Raw genomic sequence first — 11,382 nt, forward strand, 5'->3', positions numbered from 1 at the left:
CTCACCGAAGTCAGGATCCACGGCAAGGTCTCACATGGTCATTCCTGTGAGCAGTGCAGGAGAGGTGGTGGAGAGGAACTGAAGTGCAAGGATGATGTGTAGTTGGTTTGATAAATTGCTCAAGTGTGAGTACTTTTCATAATCCCCTGGTAAACTGAGAGGACATGTCAGGGAGGGTGCTGCAGATTGAAGAAATCCATTAATGCCAAGCAGAAGGGAATGGAGCTTTCTGTGAAGTCTGCAAAGGAAAGAACTCTGGGAAGGGTTGTGAGTATCCTGCTTCGTTGAGGTTTTAGCGAATGTTGTCATAGCTCTTCATAGGCTTGAATTAAACAGGGTTTTGAAATAATAGAATTATACAATGGTTTGGGTTGGAAAGGACCTTAAGATCATCTAGTTCCAACCACCTTGTCCCCCAAGTCTCTGTCCACCCCTGCCTTGAACTCTGCCAGGGATGCCAGGAGCATTTACCACTTCTTTGGGCAGCCTGTTCCAGTGCCTCACCACCCTCACTGTAAAGAGCTTCTTCCTTGTATCCGACTTGAACTTCCCCTGTTTGTGTTTAAATCCATTACTCCTTGTCCTACCACTACAGTCCCTAATGAAGAGTCCCTCCCCAACATCCTTATAGGCCCCCTTCAGATACTGAAAGCTGCTCTGAGGTCTCCACGCAGTCTTCTCTTCTCCAGGCTGAACAGCCCCAACTTTCTCAGCCTGTCTTCATACGGGAGGTGCTCCAGCCCCTGATCATCCTCGTGGCCTCCTCTGGGCTTGCTCCAGCAGGTCCATGTCCTTATGCTGAGAACACCAGAACTGCACACAGTGCTCCAAGTGAAACCACAGCATCCTTTAAAAAAGCCCACCAACATCTTTCATAGGACAGTTTGGGTTGGAAGTGACCTTCAAAGCTCATCTAGTCCAACCCCCTGCAATGAGCAGGGACATCAGCTAGGTCAGGTTGCCCAGCCTACATCCAGCCTGGCCTTGAATGTCTCCAGGAATGGTGCATTCCCTGCCTCCCTGGGCAACCTGTGCCAGTATTTTACCACCTCATTGTAAAGAATTTTTTCCTCATGTCCAGCCTGAATCTCCCCTTTTTAGTTTAACTCCTCCTCCTATCGCAACAGACGCTGCTAAAAAGTCCCCATCTTATAGGCCCCTTTCAAGAATTGAAAAGCCTCAATAAGTCTCCCTGGAGTCTTCTCCAGGCTGAACAACCCCAACTCTCTCAGCCTTTCCTCCTAGGAGAGGTGCTTCATCCCTCTGCTCATTTTTGTGGCCTCCTCTCCAACAGGTCCACGTCTTTCCTGTACTGAGGATTCCAGAGCTGGACGCAGTACTCTAGGATGGGTCTCAACTACTACATAGTGTAGTCTGAAGAGCACAGATGCACCTTTATTTTTGTGAGTCCTGCTTGCATCAAGGAGACATGTTCCTGTGTAGGTGAACAGTGGAGGAACAGGATAATTGGCCTGTGCACCATGAGTGAAACTGAACCACAGCAAACAAATGTGGTACAGAGATGGAACCAAAACGCTGCAGGTGATGCAATGGCATGTGGACCTGTAGGCCTGCAGGCACGGTGAATGCTGTTGGGTAAATGAAGGGACCAAGAAAAACACTTCCTGATTTGTTGGACTGTTTTCCCTTTTTATTCCTTATCTCCAGCATGCTTCAGCACTGCATGTCAGGTCAAACGTTGCTTTCATTTCTGCTCTCTGCCACCCCAGACTGGGAACCTCAGCAAGCCACAGCCTGCCCTGCATATAGCTCCTGCATGCTGTGCTAGGGCTGAGGCACTGCCGAGTACCACAGTCCCTCCTCAAACTGCAACTTCAGTCAGCAAAACTAGCTGTTAAGTAGCTTTTGAAAATGGGCATTTCTGGCATTTCTGAGATTTTACTCAAGATCGTAGAAGGATTAGGTAATACCACCCAGCTCTGCCCCAGGAGCATTGCTCAACGTTGAGTCTTGGCAGATGTCTGTCTTTTGTCAGGAGCCCTCCAGCCCCACAGAGAAGCAGCACGGTTAATAATGCCCTACCTCTCATCCCTCAGGACACAGAGACAAATGGATCCATGTAGCTGTGCTTCATGGTTCTCTCACCGCAAAGGTAAACGAGAAGCCTGCAATACATACTTTGTATATGTGTACATAAATATCTTTATGCACGGTTTTACAGACTGGCACCATTAACTTGTGGAAAAAGGATATCTTTCAACCTCAGTGCTATTAAATAATTGTCATCCTGGAATGATGATTACCCAGGATTTATTGAGCATTGTCAGTGTCCTTAATGCTGTGTAGCCGTATCCTTGGCGTAAGAAGCCTATCCTGCCAGGCTGTGCACTTTGGATGTAGGCACAGTAGTAGCGCGGAGGGTGGCTCTTGGGAACATTTGGGGAGGATTCTTATGACAAAGTGAGCTGAGGCACAGTGTTTCCAAAACAGCTTATGGAGCAGCACTGGGTGGCAGCTATCGATGAGCACTTTTGCGTTTTGCCTAAAGAAAAAACGTGTAGCTAAGAATTACTTATCTTCCTTCCTATCCCATACTGAAAAAAGGTTGTACAGTGAAAAATAAGTTGGTTTTCTTCCCCCTCTTCCCATTCCTTGTAACTGCCTGTCTGTCTTTTACACTGTTCTTTTTCCTTTAAAACTTTGTTGTAAACAAAGCTGGCCTTCTGTTTTTAACCTTTTACATGCTGTTCCCTTTCTAAACCTTCTGAATCAGCTACTGAGTATTCCCTTTGAACTTTAGAATGCCCTCACTTTGGGAAGTAGATGATGTTCCACTATCTAAACATGCATGTACCTATGGGATTTCTGGTATGAGAAATCAGCGTCTGATTTTATTTTGAGAGGAGGATGATTACAGAGTTTATAACCCTCTGCAGAATGTTGTGTATCATTTCCAACAGACTAGTTGTGGTCCCTGTGGGATAAAATTCACTCCGATCCATGCTATTTGAGATTATATTTATTCTCTGAATTTCTGCAGGCCTCAGCTTTGTTCGGTGGTACTTTAGTTTTCCTAAAAATATTTACATACCTTTGTGTGGCTTCTGCTTGTTATATCCATCTTTAATGCTTATTCTCTCTGGTGGAGTTCACACAATCAGTCATGTCCTTGTTAATGCATAGAAGCATGAAAACAGATTTTAGTTAATTGCCATGTGCTAGCAATCAACTTCTATTGGTTTGGGATTGGTCTTCAATTGGAGAATGACATTTGGGGAGCTGGGAAGAAAGGGTAGTCATCTTTTTTCTGTCAGTGTCTTTAAAAGGCATTGTTTTGCCTGTTTTTAGGCTTGGGAGAAAGGCCCTGCATATCCTTGCATGTGTAAGGCAATAGAAGAACACTCTAAACCTGCCTTTTCTAGGACCCTTCCCAACCTTAGGTATGAAAGACAGGACAGACTCAGTAGTGGAGATGTCATATTGGGGTTGAGTTTGTGAGAGGAAGGACTTGAGCTCACGGGGCAGTTGGGAGAAGTTGTCCTAACTTGGGCAAAGCAGTTCACAGGCAACACTGCAAAAATCATCCAGGACAACTGACTTCAACATTGTGCCAAAAAAAAAGGCTTCTGAAGAAAAAGAAGTGGTCAGAAAATTAGCTGGTTTACACCATTCTGTGTTTATGCCTTTCACTGCATTGACATTAATTAAAACAAATTTCAGGCTGTGATAAGCAGATTGGATTTTGCCTTTCTTAACTTACCTTTGAGTATATCTTCTTGGAATGGGTCTGCTGGTTTTCAGGGGATGAACAGTGGCAGACTGAACCCCAAAGTATCTTAAGGCATAATATGTAGCACAATAGAAGCTACTCTTTAAGTCGAACTAATTCCACTGTCTCTTCTTTGCTGCAGGTGGTGGATGTGGACTTTAAAACAGCGTGTCTCAACATCTCATCCTCAACTATCAATTTTTAATCTGATTGCACTACAAAAGAAAAGCTGCTAATGGGATAAATGTTGAGACTTTACAAGAACTGACTTGAAGTACCAAAAGCCATTATTATTAATCAAGAAGAGCTTGAAGCTAAGTCTGCATCTGACCAGTCAGGATCATTTTCACATAACAGGCATGGCAAGTAAACGAAAATCCACAACACCGTGCATGGTCTTGGCCAACGAGCAGGATCCAGATCTAGAAATGGTATCAGACTTGGAGGAAGGACCACCTGTACTGACGCCAGCAGATAACCCGGCAGCAGAGAGCGTAACGAGTGATGAGGATGCCCATGAGTTCGTGGATCCAGACAATCAGAAAAACACAAATAAAGTCGAAGGTGGTTATGAGTGTAAATACTGTACTTTTCAAACTCCAGATCTCAATATGTTTACTTTTCATGTGGATTCGGAACATCCCAACGTAGTATTAAATTCATCCTACGTTTGTGTAGAATGCAATTTCCTTACCAAAAGATACGATGCTCTCTCGGAACATAATTTGAAGTACCACCCTGGAGAGGAGAATTTTAAATTGACCATGGTGAAGCGTAATAATCAGACAATCTTTGAACAGACAGTAAATGATCTAACTTTTGATGGGAGTTTTGTTAGAGAAGAAAACGCAGAACAGGCTGACTCTTCTGAGGTCCCCTCATCAGGCATCTCTATTAGCAAAACTCCTATAATGAAAATGATGAAAAACAAAACAGAGACTAAACGTATTGCTGTTTTCCACAGTGTAGCTGATGACATTCCTGGTGAAGAAAAGGGAGCTGAAAATGAGCCAAACTCTGAAGAAGTAGTAGAAAACCCACCGCCAGCGGTTTCTGAGTCAAAAGCGAGCCATTCGGTTGTTGGTAGTGCAGCAGATGTGGCTAGTGCGGTGGTGACTCCAGCACCGGTGCTTCAGCCTGGGGTGGCACAGGTCATAACAGCTGTTACAGCTCCACAGAACTCAAACCTGATCCCAAAAGTCCTAATACCTGTAAATAGCATTCCAGCCTATAATACTGCGTTGGATAACAATCCTCTTTTGCTTAACACCTACAATAAATTCCCCTATCCAACCATGTCGGAAATCACTGTTCTTTCCACTCAAGCTAAGTACACAGAGGAACAGATTAAAATATGGTTTTCTGCCCAGCGTCTGAAGCACGGGGTGAGCTGGACGCCAGAGGAAGTGGAGGAAGCAAGGAGGAAACAATTTAATGGCACAGTGCATACTGTGCCACAGACCATTACCGTTATTCCAGCACACATTTCCGCCGCTAGCAATGGTTTACCTTCAATTTTACAGACATGCCAAATAGTTGGTCAGCCAGGACTAGTTCTCACTCAAGTTGCAGGTGCAAATACATTACCAGTAACAGCCCCAATAGCTTTGACTGTAGCAGGAGTCCCAAATCAAACACAGTTACAGAAGAGTCAGATTCACACTGCTCAGCCTATTGCAGAAACCAAACAAGTAGCTGCTGTTCCAGCCCCTCAGCCTATCAAAAATGAATCTGCCTTGATGAATCCTGACTCCTTCGGCATCCGAGCAAAAAAAACTAAGGAACAACTGGCAGAACTGAAAGTCAGCTACCTTAAAAATCAATTTCCTCAAGATTCAGAAATTGTTAGGCTTATGAAAATAACGGGCCTGACTAAAGGAGAGATCAAAAAGTGGTTCAGTGATACACGCTACAATCAGAGAAACTCAAAGAATAACCATGGGATTCATCTCAACAGTGATTCATGTGCCACCATTGTTATTGATTCAAGTGATGAAATGAACGAGTCCCCAACGGGAGCCACTCCGCAAAACAAGTCATCATGGAGCACTTTTCCTGATTTCACCCCACAGAAATTCAAAGAGAAGACTGCTGAGCAGCTGCAAGTCCTCCAAGCAAGTTTCCTTAATAACCCCATCCTTACTGATGAAGAGATGAATAGGTTAAGAGCCCAAACCAAACTCACCAGGAGAGAGATCGATGCCTGGTTTATAGAGAGAAGGAAATCAAAGGTTTTGAAGGAAGAAGGAGCTGACTTGAATGAGAGCAATGCTGGCAGCTCGAAAGAAGAGGCTGGTGAAACATCTGTGGGAGATGGAGCAGCGGGAGCAAAATCAGGGTGTTCCACTTCAAGCAAAATAGGCAAAAAATCACCAGAGCAGTTGCACATGCTCAAAAGTTCCTTTGTCCGCACACAGTGGCCATCTCCACAGGAATACAACAAGCTGGCAGAAGAAACTGGACTCCCAAGATCAGAAATCGTGAGCTGGTTTGGAGATACTCGCTATGCCTGGAAGAATGGTGGATTGAAATGGTATTATTATTACCAGAGCGCCAATGCAAACAGTCTGAACGGCCAAGGCTTTGCAAGGAAGAGAGGGAGAGGAAGACCAAAAGGGAGGGGGAGAGGCAGGCCTCGGGGGAGGCCTCGGGGAAGCAAGAGGTTAAATTGCTGGGACAGAGGTGTGTCTGTCATAAAATTCAAAACTGGAACAGCAATCCTGAAGGACTACTATATGAAGCACAAATTCCTTAATGAGCAAGACCTTGATGAACTGGTAGCCAAATCTCACATGGGATATGAGCAGGTCAGAGAGTGGTTTGCAGAAAGGCAAAGAAGATTAGAACTTGGAATAGAGCTGTTTGATGAGAATGAGGAGGAAGATGAAATGTTGGAAGATCAGGAAGATGAGGAAGAAACGGATGATAGTGATACTTGGGAACCCCCCCGACATGTTAAGCGTAAACTTTCCAAGTCAGATTGATGTGCAATTCAGGATTTGGGGGCCAAAAACCTATTAATGGGTTTGATGTTATGGTGAAGAGCCAAATGATTTCTTCATGGCCTTCAGTTTAGCAAGCACCTGCTTAGCATCTTCCTTCCACCTAAAAGAACCTGGGCAAGATGCAACCTGCAAGATGCAACCTGCAAGCAGGCAACAACTACTTACTTCCTTGCTACAAGAGGTGGACATCCTCAGGCCTAGCCTAGGACATGGGATTATAAATCGGATCCAGTTCAGCTCCTCCTCTTCCACATTACTGATGGGAAGGTTCATGTTCATCATTCACATAACTGCTTCTCAATATTTAATTGCCTTATGTTGTTTAATTCCAAAAAACCCACAGACTCATTTTTTTTTGCTGATGTAGGAGAACATTGCCTGCTCACGAAGGAGGAACGTACAAAAACCTAAGATGTCTTTTTGCAAACATCACTTCACCCGAAAGGTTTCAAGGCCTGGGTTTATTTCTTAAGGAAAGAGTTCAAAACAAAAGAGAAGGGGAAAAGTGTGACAAAGGAATCAATGAACCTAGGGGTGAGGATGGCTTGGTTTAAGAAAACGAGGTGATAATTGGCACCTTTTGTGTATCTTCAGAGTGTTTTGGGTTTACAGAATTTGTGCTGAAATGTTACTTGTTGATAATTATGAGCAAACTGAATGAGTCTAATGCTAGAAGATGCTTTTCTTTACATTTAATCAGTGTATCCTACACCAGTTTAATTTAAATGCCTGACAGACTTGATGCAGTTGATAGTAACATTAATTTTTAGCTTGTGCGTTCTTTCCTTTGTTGGAAATGGTAAGAAAAGTTTGTATATTTCTAGCTAAAAAAAATAATTCTTGAAATCTTACACTGAATTTGAAGGTAAACGTGAGGTGGAAACTGCCTAAAAGGCATTCAGAGTTGCTTATGGGGGTTGTAAGAATACACAGATACAGAGATGCAAAGTGTCTTCGGGTGCTATTAAGAAAGGTTTTCAAGTAAGCTGTGGCAATGACATGATGTTTAATTCTCAAACAAAATGAAGTTATATGGCTTTTAGATGCTTAGGAATGATAAACACGCCAGCGTTGAATTGTTCCTCAGTGATAGCCCAGTTGAATGATGTGTGTGCAGGTTTAACTTAAATTCATCCTGGTGGATTGAGCTCGCCGCTCTGCTGATTATTGTTCTTAGGGCTGCTGGGTGAATGCACTTATTTCTAGAGGTGGTTTGATCTGCCTGAACTGAACTGCAGAAGTAGTTTAATCTGATGTGAAACATTCACATCTTGAATCAGTGTCTTTAAAACGGGGTGAGAAAGGCCATTTAGTCTCAAAACGTTGTTGTAGAGTTTGAATTAGCATCTTAAAAACAACAGGCCAAGTTCACAGGAGATAGTTTAGGCAGATGTATGGTGTTCCATAGAACTGGTACATTGAGGAAGAGTAGGCTGTGTTCCTGCTACTGTCAGTCTGCATTTTTTAGGGATAAGTTGCTTTCTATTTAGATGTCAAAAGACGACGATGAATTGGTGCTGCTGTCACCAGCATTGTCTGCTTTTACACTGGCACTAATGGAAAGGATACTTGCAATCTCCTTTTGCACACCTGTCAGCATCTTCCCTCTAGGCTTCTGCATCCGGTGACCTATGAGAGATTAGCGTCGAGAAAATGTGTCCCAATATTTCCACATCTCCAGGAACCAATTCTAGAATTACTCTTTGTTTCTCACTGTGGTAACTGTTAAAGGACCAAGACAGTCATTTTAGTAATGATTTTCTGAAGCAGAGGAGTCCGTATTAGATCTCTATTTCCTTACGTGAATGTGGGTGAAACCCAGGTCAAAGCAAGAAAGAAGGGAATAATGTCCAACAAAAAATACTGTTAACCTCCTGGTCTCCCTTCTCTGTGGTCGCTTTAGCTGCCTTTCTGCTCCCAGATTGAACAGGCTGCTTGAGTTGCAGGAGGATGTTCTGTATGAAAAGCATTTTACCAGGTGAGCTTTAGAGATTGCTGGGAAGAAAAGGGCAGTGGCTGTTGGTGTGTGAGGTGAATTTGATGATGAAACTATTCTCTGGCTTCCACGATTGAAATCAGTGAGGCACAAAGCAGCCAGTGGTGCTAGAGAGGGATAGATAAGAAGCCCTCAGTTTAACTTTGGGGTGGGGGAGAAGCAAAACCGTGTTGTCCACCTATTTCACTGGAGTATTTATGTCTCTGGGTGTGAGGTGGTGTAGGGGAGATCAGGATCTGGCCTTTTCAGCTGTGGCTTTTAACTATGGTTGGGAGGTATTCTTGTTTGGCTGGTAATGGTGTGGATGAGGCTGTTGTAGATGCCAGCAGATAGAAGAAAGATTCTCCGCTGGGAATACAGTGCTTGCTGAGAGGGAAAGGACAAAGCTAGTAGGAAAAGAGATGCTATTTTTAAGATTCAAAAAATATTAAACAAATCCTTAAAATCCTTGGGAATATGCCTTTAGCAGGCAAAATCTAGAGTTGCCTTAATCCTTAAAATTGACCCAGAATTAATATTTTTCACAACAACCCACACACACACAAAACAAGCCAACCAACCCTCACCCAAGCAACCTGTCTAAATAAACAGCTCATTTTTTTTGTTAGCAGAGACTGCTTTTAGGTTAACATGAAATCTGACCTTCTCTAAAAGATGGGAAAAAATAAAGATCCAAGTTAATTCTACGATCAAACCGGGAAATCTTCCATGTTGGCAGTGTTCTGTTAAATAACTCTCAGCTACAATGGTAGGCCTTAGCACATCTGGTCTGAAAAACACAGGAAGAGGAAATACATTGTTTATCAGACTAAATATAGTTGGATTGGACATATCCTTTCAGTGGAAGGGTCAGAGATGGAAGCTGATGTATACCGGGCCAGATTCTCAGCTGTAAATACTACAGTTCCGTGTATTCCACTGGTTACAGTAGTACTTACAGCCCACTGAGGAACATTTTCTCTTTGCAGAATGTGAAGTTGAAATTAAACCATGTGCTGTGGGTTGGCTAATGGGAGATGCACAGTACCCCCGTTTCCTTTGGGCTTAAACCTTTCAGTTGTGCCAAGGATGAGGAAAATCTGGGTGGGTTCAGCCTGAAGGCAGCACTTGCATGCATTCGTTATTGCTCATAATGTGTTATTTCTGTTTGAACAAACAGAGTCCATTAATTACCAGTTTATTTCGTGTTTACAGCATATGTATATTTGCACTGCATACTGGGAGAGAGTGAAACTCCTTCTGGAGGCCCCTTGTATGAGAACTGACAGGAGAAGCACTGGAAGGAGCTGTCAGCATGCTGGTGTATTCTATCTGTTAATTGTAGTTGTGGGTGGTGGGAACTCAAAGCTTCTGGTAGCAGTGGTGTGGCCAACCTCAGGCTGCTGTGCTCCTTACCTAGGTGCTTGAGGCACACTGTGTAGTCACCCAAGAGAAGCAGAAATCGCCTGGGAGTAGGATGAGGCACCTTGTCATCTTCCCAGTTACATGCAGGAAACTTCCTCAACTTAAGCACACCAACAAGACTCTCAATGGGTGATGAATCTGAGCATCTCTGCACTCATCTGCAGTGCATCTCTGCAGCACTGCTCCCTCTTATAGCTTACACATCTGCAAGGTGTTTTGGAAGGCACCTGGACTGAGCTGCGTTGACAGTGGGGAGGTGAGGAGCAAGAAAGTCCATCTACCCTGGGGTGGGTGTCCATGTAGGGTTTTGTTGATCTCCCTGCGGGGTAAAGAACTGTGTATGGATGTCTTCTGTGTTTCTGTGGAGCTTCACCTCTTAGGTTTGAGCTGGTTATGAGCCAGGCTTCAGTGGTCATCATTGACAGTGAGATGAAGAAACTCTGATCTTGTTCAGGTCTCACCTCCAGGTGTCTGGCTTCTCAGTCTTCCTTGGGAGCAGTTTCAGAACTCGGCTGTGAGCATCAGTTCCTTTAGAGCTAAGGTAGAGCTTTCCTCTTCATCTGCTGGCTCTGTCAGGAGTACCTGATCTGATGATGCTGGTTAACTGCTGACTGGAATTCACCTAAAGAGAGAATAAAGGTGACCCTGTGCCAGAATGGAGAGGGAGAAGGGCTAAAAGGAGGCAAGCAGTGTTAAACCAGGTGAGGCATCCCACCTTCAGTGTATTGTGTTGCTTCGTGGCATGTTTTGCTCTTGCTTCTGAGCACAGTGAAAGAGCACAGTTCCATCTTAAATAGTGATGTCTTCCCAGTATCAAACTCTGAATGACCCCAAGGTTAATATTTGTTGTAAAAAGGTCAGACCTGTTCCTCCCTGGAGGTTTGAATGAACTAAGAGAGTGCTGGCTTGTAAGAAGAGGGAAGAAAGGAAAATGCAGAAGCTTGAAGGCTCTGACTTTGCTTGCCCTGCAGAAGTTGATAGGCAAAACAAGTTTTTCTCATGCTGTTCTGACAGGACAAGTATTGCCATCACTCACTTTGAGCACACAGAAATCTCTGCTTTGCTTTGAACCCAAAGGAGAGGAAAGATACCTAGGACCTCATGATTAGAATTTAGTGGATTATCTCTAATACACTGTAGTCAATGAGGCCATTCCCTTTTTTAACTTCGCCCAGTACATTTTGAAACCTGCTTTTGCATGACATTGTATGCAGTGTGGGGTCTGGCTGTAACTTTGATTATTGGGA

The 11,382-nt window shown here is 43.8% G+C and overlaps 1 protein-coding gene across 1 annotated transcript; it reads left to right on the forward strand.

The window, feature by feature from the left end:
• The first annotated feature begins 4,067 nt into the window (after nt 1–4,067).
• On the forward strand, nt 4,068–6,714 carry ZHX1 (zinc fingers and homeoboxes 1). The gene has a single exon (XM_010014128.1). The coding sequence runs from the start codon at nt 4,090–4,092 to the stop codon at nt 6,712–6,714; it is 2,625 nt and encodes an 874-aa protein (XP_010012430.1). The 5' UTR covers nt 4,068–4,089.
• Nucleotides 6,715–11,382: the final 4,668 nt, after the last annotated feature.

Source organism: Nestor notabilis, unplaced genomic scaffold (genome assembly GCF_000696875.1).
Source record: "Nestor notabilis isolate BGI_N333 unplaced genomic scaffold, ASM69687v1 scaffold965, whole genome shotgun sequence".
NCBI classification, from domain to species: Eukaryota; Metazoa; Chordata; class Aves; order Psittaciformes; family Psittacidae; genus Nestor; species Nestor notabilis.

Coding starts and splice junctions, on each gene's coding strand:
- ZHX1 (XM_010014128.1), top strand. CDS start 4,090: ATGGCAAGTAAACGAAAATCCACAACACCGTGCATGGTCTTGGCCAAC.